The following is a 21,218-nucleotide window of genomic DNA, read 5'->3' on the forward strand; positions in this document are numbered from 1 at the left end:
TAAACGCATTTTTCATAACCAGTTTTTTTTAATATTTCGAAATGTATTCATAATGCTTTACTATGTAATCTATACTTATATGGAGGATTATATATATATATATATATAGTCCTGGGTATTTTAAAAATATTTTTCGATTAAAATTATTAACTTATTAAATGGAACTAAATTATTGAACTGAAACAAAGCTAAAATAATCATGCATTATTAGAACTTTAGTCTTGTTTGTTATAATGGTACATAATTTTTTCTTGCATACACCTGTAAAAAATAAACATTATTTTTAAATGAATTTTAATGAGTTATCGCAATGTATATTGATGATTAAACGTATTTTTGTTAAACTTATGAATGAAAGGTTCTTAAAATGTTCAACAAAGAACAAAGGTGGGAAGAGCTATAACTTGTTAACTGGACAGAAACCTTAACCCGTATTATTTTGTATCTAGTTGCTTTATCGCTCTTAAAGGTGAAATACAGATTTAAAGCATTTCTGATCAAAAATAAACTTGTATCAAAATAGGGAGAGTAAGAGACTGTATAGCAGGTAGTCCTGTTAATTACACTTTTATTTATGCAACTTCAATAGCAAAGATTTTGAGAGTTCTTGGGTCTTGCGTTCTTTCAGATGTCGATTTTTACGACATTTTTGCGAACGTGATTTCACCGTTTCATCTGATTACACTAATTAATTTCTTTCGTAGTACGAACTAACAGCTTCAACAACCAACTGAACTTTAATCTAGGAGACCAATATATAATTATGTCTATATATATATTAAAATGTGTTCCTATAGCTTTATTTATATATATTGGGTTGAGGAATAATTCCTGAGCGTTTTTTCAAGTTAAACACATATATTCATAAATGAAATGCTTTCGCAAAATATTTCATGTCATTTGGTGGATAATTTTTTGCTCTAATAGATGGTGTGTTTGATTTTCATATGTCTTTAATTTTTGCTTTCACTTTCAGCTCATTAAATGGAATGTCAAGTGGACAAAATCGAGCATTTTCGACACCATCTGCTTTTCGCATTTAATTTCTTGCAATTTCGTTTAAAACAATGCATACTATATACCTAGGTATTACATGAAATAAAGTATCATAATAAATGTTTTGAGTGTAATGTGTTCATGCATTGAAGTATTGTATAGTCTTGCATGTAATGCTTGAATGAAATTATTTAAAAACGCTCACGAATTATCCCTCAACCTAATATTACCCATAACGTAAGACAAACAAACAAATCAGAAACAAATGTCCTATTTTAACATTTGAATATGAAGAAAAATTGAGCTTTTAAAGTACAACTCTTTAAAACAAACAAAACAGACTAGAAGTCCTTGATAGAGCCTTTATCATATCCGTTGTTTTCTTTTTAAAAAATCTAAAGATATGACTTAATTTGTACATGTAAATAAATAAAGCTATAGGAACACGTTTTAATATATATATATTACCCATAACGTAATTAAACTTTTCACATAAATTTGAGTCGAATGGTTGAATATTTGGTATTTAAAATAACAGAAAACATACATAATGTATGTGTCAGTTGGGCAAAGGAGAATATTTAAACATTTTTGTTGGCTACGAAACGTACACAAGTTGATAGAAAGGAAGATCCGAATGAGAAGGGCTCTTATTTTAATGATATTACAAACACCATTTGCTTAGATATTTACATGTACAAATTAAGTAATATCTTTAGAGTTTTTAAAAAGAAAACAACGGATATGATAAAGACTCTATCAAGGACTTCTAGTCTGTTTTGTTTGTTTTAAAGAGTTGTACATTAAAAGCTCAATTTTTCTTCATATTCAAATGTTAAAATAGGACATTTGTTTCTGATTTGTTTGTTTGTCTTCTGAATTTCGCGCAAAGCTACAGGAGGGCTATCTGCACTAGCCGATCTTAATTTAGCAGTGTTAGACTAGAGAGAAAGTAGCTAGTCATCACCACCCATCGCCAACACTTGGGCTACTCGTTTACCAACGAATAGTCAGATTGACTATACATTATAACGTTTCTACGGCTGAAAGGTCGGGCATGTTTGGTGCGACTGGGATTCGATTACGGGTCGAACGCCTTAACTCACCTGGCCATGCCGGGTCATGTGTTTGGTGTGAAAGTTTTCTTTTATTCTGTTTTTATTACTTGTAAGGGATTTTTTTCTCTTATAACGCAACTTTAATTTTTATTATTTCAAAGGAAATAAAATAGATCGTTTTGATATTTTTTCGATAATTAAAGTGCGTAAAATAGGGAATAATTTGTATTTGAAAGAAGAATTAAATTATATAAAATTATTCCCTAATATTAGGGAAAGAAAAAACTTACATGTCATTCTGACGCTGATTAATGGGTTGAAACATTAACCATTTTTAGGACATTAGTAATAGAACCAGGACATGCCTTTAATAAACTATTCGTTTCTCCTCGGTGGACATAGCAGATAGCACGGTGTAGCTTTGGTATAACAAAAACACATACACACTTTAATAACTAAAACTAGGAATTTTTTAATTTACTTATTTTTTTACATTTATCAAAACAGTCATTAATTTTATTTAAACATTTTTTTTCGTTTTCCTAAAAAATAAATGAACTATTTCCTTGACATGAATGTTCAATGTTATGTTCTATTAAACGTGAATACTTGACAACTTTATTACGTTGTATGCTACCCAAAATTACTGAGTATTTGTCTAAGTCTGTAGATTTGATATTTGCTTCCAACTGACACTAGAATTCACAATGATCAAAACCATATGTCTACTGATGAGTTTGTATAACCCTAGCAAGAAGGAGGAAGTAGAAGGTTGTCCTTTCTGTCAGGTTATAAATCATAATTAGTTGGTTTCTCTTTACTTTTATATAGTGCACAACGTTTAGAGTCAATGAGCCATAACACCAGACAAATGACCTGGTAAGCGTACTTGTATAAAACGTAGTTCACTGGACCAATGTGAGTAAACCGAAATATGGACCAATATATTTACTATTACATTTTGAGTATACGGGTCACGTGTGCGTTTCTTATTAACTGATAAATTGTAAAGATCGTAAAATCGTTTCTTATCTTTCATCTAACATATAACTGAAGTATTACATTGCAAGGCCTTTTTGACAACTGCGTTTAAGAAACAAACATAGGCAAATTCATAAGAATTACAGTTAATATACCTAACTCTTAAGTTTTGTCTTCCTCACAAATGACTAGGTAGAATCTAGCTTGTTAGTTTTTAGATGATTTTGCTTACCAGATAAAATAAAATAATAAAATGCGTTGTTCAGAAACGAATGTTTAGAATTTTTTTTTAAATATATACAAACCTTTTTACTGTTTAAAAATCAACATTTAATCACGTATTGCTATCAAAGGGTTTATGCTGTGTGTAATGGACAAAATGGCTCAAATACGTTGCTACAAAGGCAATCAACGTGTCTAAGAACTTTAGTTCAAGATTAGAAGGCTGCAGTCGTATCTCTTTGGTATGTGGATTGGCCAAACAGAAACAGTTTATCAGTAGCTGCAGGGGACAAACAGAATGATGAATTTTATCTTAGGGCAAATGAAGATAAGATGTTATTTACTTTGGTTTCAGATAAGTTGTAATTTCAAAAGCTTGGAAAATACTGCAGCAATACGAAAGTGTTACATAGTAGTGTAATTTTTGCCGCTTAAAGTCAAGACTGTTTCCCTGTGCTTAAATAATACACGACAAGTTTCTCTGTGACTTCGTACTACATCCATAATGTGACGTGATTTCATTTATTTAAATTTGAAACAGATTCATGGAACGTCTCATAGAGAAACATAGTATTTAAGTATAATATACCAGACTTTTTTATTTTTTAATTGCCGGTCTGGACGTGGCTGAGTGGTTAGCGTGACGGACCATACGTGCGCGAGTCACTGGTTCGCGTCTTATGGATTCAAAACTCTCGTCATAGGATGACTACGTCTCTTCATACGATTAAAAATATCCAAGGGTTAGAGGTGGGGTCTCTCAGGCGGTTGCACTAGCTTTATTATAGAAAGTAGACTTTGTATGACTTTACGCTATTATTTAAAATGAATGAATAAAAACAACTTTTATTGCCCAACTTTCAGAATTTATATGATGTCGCATTACAGTACATAAAGCGTGAATTATATTCTAGAGAAATAAATAATAGACCTTCATAATTATCTCGACTTGAAATGAGAGAGAGATAAGGCAAAGCGTCTTTTTAACATAATATTCATGAGAAAATCTGAAATTTGTTTATAATGACTATTACTACTGTTACACAATTGAAAACCACAGAGGTTTCTTGGATCTTACGTACAATGCCTAGAACTGTGCGAGGAGAATAATCATTACACTAGTGTTTCTTACATAGTTGTTACAGAGGTTTATTATACCTTACGTGCAGTACCTTGAACTGTAAACAATATCAGTGTTTTGTATTGTAAAAAAAACACCTAATTCTCACTATACATACAAGTCTCTTGTATGGTAAACAAACAATTTTCGCTATATATAAAGTACAATACCGCATAACTACAAGATAGTATCGAAACTTGTAGACGATTTTCAGCCATTGGTTTCAACTGAGGGCTTAAAGCTTTATTTGTTAAGCAGTTCAACGAAAGGTTTAATGCTATTCACCCAGAAGTTTAATCGTTTGATATAAATTAAGCCACAGATATTGTAGGCAATGAAACGTGCTCAATTACAATCCGGTTTTCGTTGGACTGAACTAATTTTATATCATTTTTGTTGATATCCGCTATTTTCTAGGAAGTTGATTATTGAGAGTTTTGTTGTTTGTGTACTGGTCTGCTCACCATGAAAACTGGAAAAACTAATGCGCTGAAAACTTATTTCAAGCATTATGAAAACTGAAGCAGCTTTAAACAAAAACAAGTTTCTGACTAAACAGGATGTGTTTTAATTAAACCCTGACCACACCTAACTCCGAAACGGTGAAGCGTTATTATTGAGCTCAATCATTTTTAACACTATTCGTTCTGTCTTTTGAACAATACAAAGTGAAATATTTCTATAATATAGTTGCTCTTGAATATATATTCTAACAATTCACAACAGTAGGCAAGTATTGTTTATACGTTAACTGTTCTTCAAATTAGAAACTTACACATTTCAATTATTTTATGAATAAACAATATAAAGCTGGCCGGGCATGGCTAGGTCAGTTAAGGCGTTCGGCTCGTAATCCGAGGGTCGCGAGTTCGAATTCCCGTCGCACCAAACCTGCTCGCCCTTTCAGCTGTGGGAGCGTTATAATATGACGGTCAATCCCACTATTCGTAGGTAAAAGAGTAACCCAAAAGTTGGCGGTGGGCGGTGATAACTAGCTGCCTTCCCTCTAGTCTTATACTACAAAATTAGGGACGGCTAGTGGTGTAGCTTTGCGCGAAATTCAAAAACAAACAATAAATCTTTCAGAACTGTTATTAAACATGATGATGCTAATTTAGGTATGAAGGAACTCAGCTATGTCCCAAAGCATAATACTGAGGTATGAAATTAGAAACCGGAATAAATCGTTTTACTGAAAATTATCTATTCATCATTTTACAACAATATTCCAACCACTGAGGAACGACAAACTGATTATTTAGGGTAGTTTTACTTTTGAGAGATCATTATACGAGAAAAAGAGAAACCTGAGGAGGTTATTCTGTAAAAACAGGATTTAAAGTTTCATTATTATATAAATTAGTTGGATAGTAAGTCACAGCATTAATATGACGTATGTTTTACATAGATTGAAACTTTCTCGATAAAGAGTGTAAGTGACTACAGATTGAAGATACATATCAAATTATAACAACATTACACTCAAATGTGTGTTTAGACACAATATCAACTACATTTTGAAATGTACAAGATTGATTTGTACTTTGAAAGACCTAATCCTATCTGGTTTGAGCAAATATTAACTTCTAGGCTGGGCGTTGTTCTAAGTATAAATGAGACTAAAAGTGCTTTCAATTCGTGTTTGAATTTACTTTTTTGAAAATAAACATTTGAATTTGTAATTGTGCGTGTTTTTGTGGCACAGAAAAACATATTTTCTTTTCGCTATTGTAAGTGTTTTTTGTAACTCTTTTACATGCTTTAACGTATGAAGAAAGAAATATAGAAAACAGATTTTTACTATAAAAGTTGCATAACTTTAATAGAAAAGGTTTTCTATTGGACGAACGTTTCTTAAAATACGTAAACATTGCCTGAGGCATAAACTGATGTAATTCAGCAAAACATTTACACGAGTTTTTCTCAGCAGAATTCGAGGAAGTAATTATGTACAAGTTTCTTCTGTTACAATTTAGTAGCTTGTTTATACGACTTTACTTCAGTTTCAAACATAGTCACGTTTTTTCTTCCTCTTTCCTCACACCAATTAATCTTAATGAGACAGTGGTCCGTTGCTTTCGCGCTACTTTCTAGCCAATCTCTCAGTAGGCCCGGTATGACCAAGTGTGTTAAGGCGTTCGAAACCCCGTCACACCGAACATGATCGCCCCATCAGCCGTGAGGGGCGTTATAATGTGATGGTCAATCCCACTATTCGTTGCTAAAATAGTAGCCCAAGAGTTGGCGGTGGGTGGTGATGACTAGCTGCTTTCCCTCTAGTCTTACACTGCTAAATTAGAGACGGCTAGCGCAGATAGCTTTGCGCGAAATTCAAAAACAAACAAACAATCTCTCAGTGAGCCAGTAATAAACAGTATACGTTAGGAACGACAAACGTTGGAAGAAAAAGTGAATTAATATTGCGGGGTTGATTGTTAGACTCCCTGTATTCACATCCAATACGTCCGATGAGCGTATTCATTTGCTAAACATTTTTAGCAAACTTTTAGGATAGTTGAAGCTCAAGTAATGGTGCAACATCCACTAAACAATTATTTAAAAATAACATAACTCTATTACAATAGATTTCCGAACACAATAATTTCATTTCATTCTACTGTCCGATATATAATTTCCTTCAGACTAGTTTCAGGAAAAACAAAACTTTTACCTTTATTCAAGTATTATATTCTCAGATCAGTCTGTTGTTTTAAAATACCTTAAAATAGCAAAAATCGTTTACTTCGGGGTTGAATAGTCCTGCAAAAGAAAGAATCAACCATTTAAAAAAACGTTGGTTTTGATATATATACAAAGTACAACCATAAAATGGACATTCAGTTTCAAGTAGATATTCATAAAATTCTGTTTAAAATTAGTCAATAAAAGTTCTAAAGTTATTTAGGCTATGAATGGATTCCATCTCAAGATCTAGCATTAAACAATATAAACTTTCAGGTCAGCCTACGGTCACACACTATTTTAGCTGATAAATATCTTTCCATAATGAGCTTGTATTTTTCTATCAAACCGCAAGTTCGGACTCATAGAATTACCTGGTTATTTTAGATTGTTCTGAATTTCGCACAAAGCTACACGAGGACTATCTGCGCTAGTCGTCCCTGATTTAGCAGTGTAAGAATATAGAAAAGGCAGCTAGTCATCACCATCCACCGCCAAACTCTTTTACCGACGAGTAATAGGATTGAGCATAACATTATAACGCTCTCACGAGTGAAAGGGCGATCATGTTCGGTGTGACGGAGATTCGAACCCGCGACCTTCAGATTACGAGTCGGTTGCCTTAACCACCTCGCCATGCCAGGCCAGGCTCCCTAGTAATTACTACTATTCCTAATGTAATTAATGAGTTTAAAATGTTTTGATAAATTTTCGTATAAAAAAACAACAATACCACATTAACGTTGCTTGTTTTAATATTAAATTTAGTTATTATTGATCAAACGATAATATGGATAACATTTACTGACAGGTAAATGCTGAAAGTCTCATAATTTAAATTATTCCGTTCCAGTTTAGTTTTATCCAGTTGCCAAAAGTAACAGTGAATTTTGTTTTTGTATTAATTTTTATACAATGTTATTTTTATAGTTGTTAAAATTGCATCAGATTTTATTGTGCGTACAGTTACGGTCACATATATAGTAAAGTTTTATTGTTGTTTGTAACTGCACAGAGAATAACTAACATAACTATATTCCATATATGTGATTTTATCGAAATACACGTTCAGGCATGTTAAGTAAAGTTACATGAATATTACATTAATAGACGTCATTATCACGCGAATAAAAAATATTATGCAAGTATTTGAACTGATTTTCTTATACTTGTATTTACCATAACTTCAAGTTATTGCCGTAAATATTTTAATATTGGTGTCCTTAAAAGAGAAATTATACACAGAATGTCAGAGGTGTAACAAACATAATCGCTTATTCTGGACCAAAAAGCTGTTAATATTTCACGAACATCAAATTTAGTCTGTAGTTTGTCTAAAGAAAAAAATGCTAACAAGTTGGCAAAAACACTTCATGTGTTGCGGTGCAAAATCATATTGTTGTTTACTAAATCAATAACGTGGATATTAAATCTACCTAAATCTCTATTAGATATGTACTAAAGGTGTGGTATCACATTTCGATACGATACGTCAATTCGTGATACGATTGTATCGATACTTCGTTCGATACGATTCATGTATCCCCGCGAAACTTCAGTAAACATTATATAACTTTTGTACAGAAAAAGTCAGAATTCCTTATAATGTATCTTTGCTAAAAATGAATGATTTAACAAAGGAAGATGAATATTGAGTACAGCATGTTGTCTTCATTTGTGTTATAAAAATTTTACATGCAAAGTAACACAACAAATTAACAATAACAAAATAGGTAGGAAGATTTTAATTTATTACTATTCTACTTTGTTTGTCAGTTCTCATTTAAATGGTGGAACCTGATAATTTGAAAAATCACTGCAAATTGAAGTACTTAAATAAGACAGTGTTAGTAATATAGGTAATAAATTACAAACTGTCAAACTCTGGAACAAACCTTTGGTAGGACTTATGTATTTAGATATGTATCGTATCGACTACTCTGAAGAGTTACACCCTCTGTTATTTATCTTAAGGAATGTCTATGGACGAATGTAGCTGCAACACGAGATTTTTTTCTTTAATCGTTGTTTTTATGCTTGTCTGACAACAATAAAAAATAGCAAATACCCGTATATAATACAAATACATGATATGAGGTAAAACACGTTCGTATTTAATTCTATGTTTAGATGCAACTACATCTCTAAAACACCGAGAAGTTTGAGTTAAAATAGTTTTATTATTTCATTACACTTCGAAATACAACCAGATACAACTACTAACTATTCTATCAAATACAAGAAGAGATTCAAGGATTTTCATGTGGGTTCAAACTATATTTCATGATTATAGTTTATTAACTATTCCGCCAAATACAACAAGAGATTCAAGGGTGCTCATATGGGTTACGGTTGTGTGTTTATTTTAATTATTCTGCTAACTACAACAATAGGTGCAAAGGTGTTGATGTGGATTCAAGCTATATTTCCTGGTTGTTTATGTTTATTACTAATTACTCGGTCAAACACAACGGAAGGTTCAAGGATGCTCGTATGTGTTGAAGCTATATTTTGTGTTTGTATGTTAATTATTAACTATTTTGCCAAAAATAAAATTCAAGGGGGTTGAAACTGTATTTTATGACGGCCTTCGGAAAAGGTGGAACTATTATATTAATGCTTCATATTTTGGTAATTTGGCAAAATTCTGCTAGATTAAGTCAAATGTAAGAACTAATCTCCTTATAAGAGCCGTACAACTGATATAAAGATGTACTACCCATTCAGCAGAGATATTACTAAATGATAACAGTTGTTACATTATATATTATAATATCCTAAAAAATACTATTGCATGAGCATGTCTTATTTTAACTATTTATATTGAATTGTATTAACCCCTTCCCTAGGAAAGATGTATAATAATGCCTCTGGTAAGCAGTAGATGGTCTGGTTTGTTTATGTATCAAATTAGCGGCATACGAAGAGACACATTATATATGATAATATTTCAATTAAATCGTTATGACCTAATCACACTCAAATAAAAAAACAAAGAGCGAGAAAAAAATAAAAATGCCTTGACAACATTATTAAAAAAACAACTCTTCGCACCAATTCCCTCAAAGTTCGTAAAATACTGATAAGAAAATTACGCCGGTAAAAAAAGAAAAACAACTCACGGTTTTAGAGTATATCTCTATAATCCCTGCCCAGAACGAACCGTATGAAGTGGGTTTTAATACGAATTGACTTGTATATAATTGTGCAATTTGTTGCAAGCTAAAAGGATTACATAAAGAAACCTTTACCAGTCAATAGAAAGTCAGTTTAATGGCTTCATTTCTCGTGGCTAATACAGTTGTGGCTTTGGAACTACGTTATGTCTAACTTTGCTGCTTCTCTTGAGTGAACATTGTTCTTTACCAAACAGGAGTTTCAAAACATCATTCTTGATCACATTCAAGAGAAGAACAATATACAATGGATTCAGGTTACTCCTACCTATTGTTAGAGCTTTTTATTTTGTTGTATTCTTCGCGTAGCTAAAGTTTTCAAAACTGAGAGAAATATTATGGTACAAAGTTAAATTACAGTCGCGAATCATTATGTTAATGAAAACAAGCACATGGCTTCCGGTAAAAATATTATACACATGTATTGTAAACCAGTTTAAACGTAGCGAATTCACTAATAGCAACCAGATTCATGTACAAACCTATAACTTCGAATTGTTAATGATTTCAAATAGAAACATCTTCCAAACCTGAATTAAAATAATTCTATTTTAGGTAATGTCTGATTAGTGAATGACGTATTTTGTTGCTTTTCTGATGAGAAGCGATGTTGCTTAGAATAATTCCTTACTTAAAAGAAAGAAAGGTTCACGGTCTGATATCAAAAGAAATAACCATTCTTTTTCACCTATGACTGTAAATTTTGTATATACTGAAGATGAAACGTGTACCAGTTAAACCAAGTTGCAGTCCTACGTTTCTGAAACATGGGAATGAAAAATACTTGTATAAGAAATTTGTTTTTCTCGTCGAAGAGCATCGTAAGAGACTAAAATATGTATACATACATTTAACTAGTGAATAAAATTAACCTAAGTGCTTCTAGACTTTGAATAAATTCTGACTATTCGCACACAAACAGAGATACTGTACATACGTTAACATACGTAAGTGTTCCCTGTTAAATATACCATTTTAGTTTGGGTTGGAACTAACATCTCCTTCTGTTACTGAAATATAAATAACTTAATATTCTAAACTAGTTCCAAACAGAAAAGGAGATGTCTGTTTTTAACAATTAAATAAATCCAGTTTGTATTGGAACCAACTGTTCTTCCAGTTAATACAACAAAAATATCTCGTTAATTCAAAATTACCTCTGAACAAAGATTGAGATACATTTTTTTTAATTAAAAGACTCAATTTAATTTTCACTAGAACCATTATTTCCTTCAGTTAATAAATTAAAAAGAACTTGATATGTTATACTGGTTTTAAACTCGGTCCGAGATTTATAACAGCTACAGAAAAAAAAAAGATCAAAACGAAGTTGTTTTTTTTTTAATAGGGAAATAATAAGTAACTTTTTCAATCAATAACTATTCATTGATATTTATAGAAATGTCCATCATTAAACAACAAATGTTGATTTTCGATTAATAAGTAGTCTTCACTTCGAATTTCGCATGGAGACGACAGAGGCCACACTAGAAAGTTTGTAAATTTGCCATCTGCAGCCGTTCATCTAGTCTAGAACTGAGCACCGCATAAACCTCGCTCGAGCCAAGTCAATCATTTGGAGAGGTAGGCGGAGCTCTGCGGTAGCCAAGGGCTGGCGTGGGAAGTCGAAGTTACCGTAACGGCCTCTAAATCTGTCAATCAGTGCTGCTGTTACGTCCGAACGTACGCCGTGGTACAACTGAAAGGCCAGTCGAAGCTTTAGGAGCTAGTTTGTAATGTGGGCCATCTGGCGATTGAACTAAACGTAGCGAACAGGATTTGTCCATGCTTGTTATGCTGCATAGACTGAACAGTTCAACAAATGCTTTGTCTTAGATGTCATTTTTCTTCTTGTAAATAATCCTATAGAAGTTCATGAATCAGACGTTCTTTGCGATGGTGCCAGCTTCAAACCTGTGTCCAACGTGTTTCTGTGCTTCGAAGTCAACAAGGCTCTGACACTGTGCGTTAACAGTCCTCGTTGAATCAGAATTTCGCATTTTACAATACAGTGACTTTCTTTAAACTGCATCTGTTCACGTTGTGGTGTGACTAATCAAGATCAGTCACTCTGTCACCCCCGATATAGGTGGCACCTAGCTCAAGGCAGGTGATCACCAAACATTCTATTTACTGTTGTTTCATATATAACTGTTATAGAGAATTTGTAAATTATCCAAGCATACTTGTCACAGATTGCTCATAAATAATGAATTACAATTAATAGGTGTTGCGAAGCTTTCTAGAATTGTGATATCAATTATTGAAGTTATTAGGTGTTTTATTTGTAAACATTCAGACTACCTTATTCTGATATGTCCTTCGCACATCAATTAGGATATACCACTTACCCAGGCAATAATCCACAGGTATGTGATTCAGAATTTGAACTTTATGTATTTATTATTTTGTCTGCTAACTCATTATAATAATTCTTGTTTGAGCGTTCGGGTGTCTTTATCTATAGAAAAAAATGTTATGTATATATATATTTTTATATGTATGTAAGTAGAAAACAAACCAAAAACTAGTGATTAATAACCTCTCACTGTGAATCTGTCTGTTTACGGTTCGGGTCCCTTTACCGCAAAAAAATAAATAAATAATCACTTCACATTTTGGTACCTTGAGTCATTCATGGTCAAATACAACCATTCCCTCAGATAAAGGTAACCTAAAATTGGAGTTGGTTGCTGTTGTCTAACTAACTTCCTCAAAACTATTAATTCACATGTTGAGATAACTATGCGCAAATAACCCTTGTGCTCTTTCTGCGAAGCGCTTAAAACAAAACGTACTTACATACAAAATGTTTAAGCTATTAAATGAAATAGAAAAAGTGAAAAAAAATTCATTGAATCTCATATTTTATATTTTATTAAAGGTATAAGGTGATGGTTTTTCACTAGAATATAAAATATTCTAGAAGGAGAATATAATTTTTATCTACGTAACTTATGATTTACCATAAAATAAAACATTAATATCGGCCTAAGTTTGAAACTACAGTTAAAGATTTTGAGTAAATCACTGAATTAATGACTTATCATTGTTTTGTATAAAAGAACCACATTTGTTTCTTTATCCCTGGGATTCTATACTGACCGTTTTGTTATTATTCTTGTCACTTATTCTGATATGCTTGTTAGTCATGTCTTGTTCTCGGTGTATGGCATGCTAAGCATATCTTAATAATATGATAATTCTTCTAAAGTAAACGTTTGTAATGCATGCTACGCATAACTGAAAAAAAATTAAGTAGTTGTAATAAAACAATCTTTTCACAGATTAATAAAAAAAACGTATTAAGTAGTTACAATGTCGTCCACAGTTCACTATCAATTGATTGCGACCAAAATTGTAATTTTTTAATTCAGATTTTTAAGAAATGAGGACATGATTTACAGAGGACATAGATTATTACAGTTTAGAAGGTAATGTCTTTCCTGTATGGAAGAATGACTATTCGTGTTTAATACCTACAAAACTGTATGCACACATTTGTTTTTTACATTTAAGGATTGCTGTTTAGAACGGGACATACATATGAATTAGGCTATTTAATATATAGTTGTTAAGATAAGTCAACCAAAAGTCACGTTAAGAGTCTCAAAGAAAAATTATTGGAGGAAACATGATGACAGTCACCACGTTATACTGACGAAAAAAATCCACATCAAATTAAAATATAACACATTGCATTGTATTATATTATGCCCGCCTGCAAATTATATGTTATTCAGAACTATTAACATAGCTTACAGAGTGGATCAAAGAAAAGTAGCTGTATTCTGTTTGTTCAAAATATACATAAATAACATAGAAAGTCATTCCCTTTACTATCTTTCATGTCTAGTATAATGAGAAATATATAAATAAAATCTAACCCTAGAAACTTTTATTTATTGTACAGCTAATCTGAAATAAATAGCTATATCTAACTAATTGTGATTCGTTTTCTCTGTTTAAGAGTTTTTGATTAATGTTACACAAGGGATCTGCACTCGGAAATACCTTATATTGACTAAATATACAAAAGGGAAGGCAACTGGTCAATATAATTATTTTTGTTAGTGTTATTAGTGTCAATATACGCAAAGGAACGTCTGAACTCTATCTACTCGCTGAGAATCAACCCCCGCGAATTTCAGCATTATAGTTACGTAGCCTATCGCTGACCTACTGGCATAAATCAGTAGCATGCACCGCCAACTCTTGTTTAATCCAATAATAGAGTACTAATATAACTCTTATAACGCACCCTTGACCCCAAAATGCGGAGTATGATTTTACAACAACGTAGACCATGACCCTTCGGATTCATAATTGGGAACACTAACCACTAAACCATGCCTGGACCTATAATCGAACAAGAAAAAAACAAAAAAGCAATATATTACTATAAAGTATAACGGTTTTATAACCCACTCTAGTTTTTTTTTCATGAAATTATGTTATGATACTTATTTAGCCGATATTTTCTGTAATTTTACTTTAAAATTTATGATTTTTCGACATGCGCTGAACAGCCAATGTGTGAATATTCACTTACAAATGTCGGAATATATACCAGAATTTTTTATAATATTATACAAAGAGCACGCTTGTTAATTAACCATATTAATAAACGTATATGAATTGTGATTACGTGTTTGTCAAAACTATAAACATTGGTCCAGTTTTAATAAAATGTTCTGAATTGCCTCCTCTCAAGGTAGATGAAGAAAATACAGATAATAAATATGACTGTTTACACCATACTCTATCAACAGGTTTTGAAAATTACCTTGAATTTACAACTATGCTCTAGTCACAGACAATCTGGAAATTAGAACAGTAAAAGTGTGTAATCTGCAAGTTTTACAATACATCAAAGAAAACAGAAAATTATACATAAAATATATATCTTATATATATATATGAATGTGTACTTCTGAAATATGATTTTTGAAACACAAACCTTTGCTTTGAGATGATATATTTTATAATTTACGTGTCATATGTAATGGATTTCAAACAAATTTGCAGTAGCTTTAGTGAGTATATTCTATTTTCTCGCTAGGATTATTTTCGATGTTTACTTTTCTTTTGTACTTGCACTCGAAAAATAAACTTACTGTTAAAATTAATAATAAGTGAAGACTCTCACTTGTTTGAAAAAAAAATAATAGCAAGAGAAAATAAACTGTGTAAGCAGTGGCAATACTGACCACTCTCCACTCATAACCTTTCAATACATTTAATGAAAAACGCTCAAATTCAGGTAGAAAACAAATCTGTAACATACTCTAACGGTGGTTTATTATGGGGCAAATGAAAGAAACTACTTTTCTAAACATGAATTGATTGGCGTAAAACTCTACTCATAGAAATATAATTTCTCGAATTACTATGTAATTGAAATAATTTTATAAGTACGTTAATTATACTTCGTAATAAATCGGTTTTGATTGTTTTAGTTTTAAGCTTAACATGGATTTTTATTATTATTTCTTGTATTGCTCCCATGAAACTAAGAATGAAATAATAATGTACGTTGATGTGTTCCCAGATTGTTTGTTCGAAACAAAAATAATCAAGGTTTTTGATAGATAAATGTAAACGAATTACCAAAACAAAATAATAAAACTATATAAGCTGTATCGTTTATGTACAACGCTAAAATCGGATTTCGTCTTCCTGCGTTGGACAAAGCAGGTAGCCAAATGTGGCTTTGCTCAAGCACATATTACACCATATTGAATATTTAGAGCAGTGGTTCCCAACCTTTTTTATGCCCCGCACCCATAAAAATTTTTAATATGTTCTCGCACCCCTCACAGTAATTATTTATTTAAAAATAAAGGTAAAGGTGGCCAAAACAAATGTTATCTCGTACCTCCAAAGGGTGCGAGCAACCCTGGTTGGGAACCAGTGATTTAGAGGTTCGTACTCATTCGATGTAAATAAACTAAGCAAAATCAACCGTTTTTTCAAGTAAAATATAGAGTTAACCGTGAAGTAAACAAGTGGGATAAATAACAAGGTTAACATTATTTGTACTTATATTTCTTTCTCTATATGTATCTCATAGATGATTGGGAACCAGTGATTTAGAGGTTCGTACTCATTCGATGTAAATAAACTAAGCAAAATCAACCGTTTTTTTTTCAAGTAAAATATAGAGTCAACCGTGAAGTAAACAAGTGGGATAAATAACAAGGTTAACATTATTTGTACTTATATTTCTTTCTCTATATGTATCTCATAGATGATTGGGAACCAGTGATTTAGAGGTTCGTACTCATTCGATGTAAATAAACTAAGCAAAATCAACCGTTTTTTTCAAGTAAAATATAGAGTCAACCGTGAAGTAAACAAGTGGGATAAATAACAAGGTTAACATTATTTGTACTTATATTTCTTTCTCTATATGTATCTCATAGATGAATATTAGGGACTCTGAAATGAGGTAAGGACCCACATGTAATTTGATGAGTAAGAAGTTTAATATTTGGAATGCTAGTAGGTTTAATAGAATCTACTATTATACTTATAACAACGAAAATATAATTTTTAAAAGCTAACAAAAAGACGACAAACTGTTAAAACCGTGTTATATAAAAGATGAAGTAATTTTTACTGATGCTAGTGAATGAAATTTTGCATCGAGCAGTTTCTTAGTTTGTCCTTTTATGTGCTAACAATATACAAAGTTACTTCTTAGTTTCTTACACAAATATAAGGTTAATGTAAGGATCCTATCTATATCACTAAATTTCGTACTTTACCTTCTTAAAGTAAACGTTTTGATCTTACTTAATTCAGTTAAAAAAATCATTGACTGCGCCACCTTTAGTTACAAAAATGTATTTGTGAAAGAAATGAATAATACCTTACACAAAAAAGTAGATTGTAGTCGATAGAAAAACCTACGTGTAGTGTAAATAATTATAGAATATCTTGCCTTAGCTCATTCAGTGCCTTTTATGCACTGCAAGTACACAAATATACACACACACGTACTCGTATATGCATACTTTCTTAGAAAACGTAAAGCTCATAGTAATGCACAGCGAAGCACTGGATACGATGGACATTATTTCTTAGTGAAAACTTATAGTAATTACAGAACAGTAATTCATGCTAATTCATTTTTTCGTATAAGTTTAAAACAACTTCTAAAAATGTACAAGTTATATACATTTTAAAGAAATTTAACATTATAGAATAATAGCAACATTCCGAGAAAAAATGTATTAATTCCCAGGGGGAAAAGCAATAAATCTTCGGATTTACAATAATAAGGTCAGGAGTTTGTTTCTCCTCAATGGATACAGTAGATAGGCCTATGTGGCTTTCTTATGACCAAACACACACGTACACACTTAGAAATGTATACAATTTTTATATGATGATTTCAAAGAGTTATATTAATTTTGCAACACAAAATCGTATGTAAAATCATTTCTAGATTAACTAAACAGTAATAACAAACGTTTCAGTTATGTTCTAAAGTTTTGCGGCACTCAGTAAACATGTCTTAAACAAGATTAGTTTTTAGCGTTTTTCCAACAATTTATGGGTGTTTTACAAGTGTGTTATGAATATACATTTAATTGGACAATAATTAATGTCAAATTAACCTGTCCCTCACCGGTGACTCAGCGGTTATTAACTCTTAAGGCTATATTAACATAAAAATCGGTACTTGCTGTGGGCACAGTACAAACAGCTCATTTATATAGCTTTGTGATTAATAACAGACAAGAAAATTCACCTGTTACTGTATACACTTTACAACAAACAAATTTAGTGCTATTGTATATACGAAACAACAAACAAACAACCACACCTCTTACTGTATACACTTAATGACAAAAATCAAATTTATCTGGTACTGTATACCCTTAACGACAAACAAATTTACATGTAATCTTATATACTTAAAAATAAACAAACAAGTTTACATGTTACTGCATATACTTAACAATAAACAAAGTTACCTATCACTGTATTTTTACCTTGTCTAGAATAAATATTCTCGAATGTTTTCATATTTCAAACCCAGTGTGAGGTTCATAATTCCTTTAATAGAAAATTATTCTACTAATTATATTATTTGCAACATATCTCTCTATGCATTGCTACGTTTAATTATTCACGTGCCACCAGCTAAGGTATACATAATCAAACATATAAGAATGTATTTCAAGTTTAATTCATAGCCACACGAGGAGCCAAAAATAGCGTATCTGTGAAGAATTCGTATATGTTTAATCCTACTCCACTTAATTACCAATAACTTGCCCCCTGCAGAAGGGAATCCGTTTATTTGTTCAATTATATGTCTTTGAGACTTACACATGGCACGTGAGCACAGTTTTCCCCAGACCCAAATCAGAAAAACAACAACAGTGTTTTGGCAGTTTACAAAGCTAAGTGACCACAATATTAATCACAACATGCAGTTTTAATATTTTTAGAATACGTCGTGAGGCGTTACAGTTTATTCACACATTGAAAGTTTGTTTGCATAAAGATGATACACATATATATATTTGATTGTATAAAAATGATACACACCTATATATTTCTATGTTTATGCATTATAATTTTTATTTTAACGAGTTTACTTATTACTGGACAGGTTTAATTTTACTACAGATATTTATCAAATGATCTGCCAGGAAGCACGTATGAACTAAATAAAACCAATAGAATTCAGACAGTTAATACAAAAATCTTTATATACACGTCTATATCGCAGGTCGAGCATGGTCTGGTGGTTTGGGCGCTTGGCTCGCAATATGAGGATCGCGGAATGGAATCCCCGTCACACCAAACATTTTCACCCTTTCAGCCGTGTGGGCGTTAAAATGTGACAGTCAATCACACTATTCGTTGGTAAAAAAGTAGACCAAGAGTTGGCGATGGGTGGTGATGACTAGCTGCCTTCCCTCTAGTATTACAATGCTAAATTAGGAATGTCTAGCTCGTGTGGCTTTGCGCGAAATTTTAAAAAAATACACAAAATGTCTCCATAGCATCTGACGACTTATGCATGAGAATACATTGATTTATTAATAATATAAGAAATATTCCATGTATATACATATATACTTGCTACCGAAACATTCCAATTTTCCTTAAATGGCCTTATTGTGCTTTTCTCGGTCTAAAATATTAGACGAAATTTTATGCTTTCCAGGTAAGGCAAAATCAGCGCTACGTCGCATTGTTTGAATTACGACCTCATGAGACCTACAAGTTAAGCAAATATAGTTTATTTGGTTGAAATCATCGATAGGAAATATAATACCATCTGATCGAAGTATATTCGTATTGAAAATTCACATTCTGTTAACGTGTAAACTGGTTACGTATTGTTTTGACAAAATAAAATTAATTGCTTTAAAAACTAGTTTTATTTTAACGGCGTCTGAACTTGTCACAATTATTTATCATACAAAACCTTCATAAGTTGTTGAAACCCATTTATGTATTACTTATACAAATACCGAGTTAAACCAGTGATAACATCAGGTCTAACTGGCGAGGCGATTGGTCTCCCTACCTTGTTTTCATGTTGTTTTTTAAAATAGTTTTAGAAACTAGTCGAACTCATTAATCGAGGTTATTTTCGTATAGAAACCTGAAAAAAATGTACTGTGTCAAGTCATAAACTGTTATATTTGGTTAAGATATTTGAACGATTAACCCATGTGTGCTTAAATATCAAGCCACTTGTATAAACATTTTGTCAAAACATACATTCGTCTGTAAAACTGTAAGAATTTGACACCCATATATAAATAAAAGTTATACTTAGATAGCTCTTTATTCATCTATGATAGGTATTCGTTTAAGATAATACAATATTTTTTTTGCATAACGAGATTACTAAATGTAAGTCAGTATCTTTCATTTCTTGTATATATAACTATACATTCTTCTTACACGAATAATATAAATAAGCTTTAATGCGTATCAAACTAATAAACAACTAAAATAATGATATTTTTACAGGTCTAAGCACATACCGGGTGAGAATGTAAAATTACTTCTCTTACTTCCCGTGTTATGAATTGTGTGTGCACTACCATCCCTGTTTAGCACTTCTGTCTGTTATCATTCTTTTGCAAACTGTGTTTCAACGATCATGACTTTACATAGAGGGCGATCCATACAAACATACAATAGTTAGGCCTAAAAATTTCAAAATTTCCCTGTAAGTTTCTATTACAAACAAAATACAGTCAGTCTTTCACCAGTTTTTGATAGTTCTCAATAGGTAATTTCTCTAGTCAGTCCTGCTAGAGTAAATATTTCAATATTCACAACCCTCGCTCATGTATTCCACTACAAACTTTGGTTTATCTCAGATACATACGGAGTTGTAATTTTGATCCATTGCTTAATGTAAAAAAGAAATATATATATATATACATATATTTATTGCTAGCAACAATTTGCACATATAGTTACAAAGCATGTGTATTTTGTCCACATAACATATAGTTTATATTATGTGTGTTTTATACTAAAACGTCATCATATATGCAGGTATGTATATATGAAAGCTAGAAGTTACATGAATACAGAGCTGCTAGAAGCTTAACGAAAAAAAAAAAAAAAGATTTTCAATATCTGTCACCCTTATTTCACTAGTGCCTATATCAGGTAGTATTTTACTGTACATGTGAAAAGTGTTATCTGGTATGATCATTCTTTAATTTACCTGTATAGATAAATGAAACTAACTTGAACTAGCGAAAAATGACCCTGGAAATATTTGTTAAAACAAGTACAAGTTACGTTGTATGATCATTCTTTAGTTTACCTGTATGTATAAATGAAACTAACTTGAACTAGTGAAAAATGACACTGGAAATATTCGTTAAAATAAATACAAGTTTGATAAACGATGTGCAAAGATTACAATACCTCATGCAGTATTTGAGATACAAGGAAACTACAGTATTTAACCGTCTATTATAAGAA

At 31.7% G+C, this 21,218-nt stretch overlaps 1 protein-coding gene across 2 annotated transcripts in view; it reads left to right on the forward strand.

Moving 5' to 3' along the window:
- Nucleotides 1-11,882: 11,882 nt before the first annotated feature.
- LOC143233140 (uncharacterized) overlaps nt 11,883-21,218 on the forward strand; it is a 52,590-nt gene continuing 43,254 nt past the window's right edge. Inside the window, exon 1 of one of the 2 annotated variants that reach the window (XM_076469080.1) lies at nt 11,883-12,604. In XM_076469080.1, coding sequence (XP_076325195.1) covers nt 12,551-12,604 — 54 coding nt within the window. In that variant the 5' untranslated portion in view covers nt 11,883-12,550. The remainder of the gene's footprint in view (nt 12,605-21,218) is intronic. The other variant, XM_076469079.1, reaches the window with a different exon arrangement.

Source organism: Tachypleus tridentatus, chromosome 12 (assembly GCF_004210375.1).
Source record: "Tachypleus tridentatus isolate NWPU-2018 chromosome 12, ASM421037v1, whole genome shotgun sequence".
NCBI classification, from domain to species: Eukaryota; Metazoa; Arthropoda; class Merostomata; order Xiphosura; family Limulidae; genus Tachypleus; species Tachypleus tridentatus.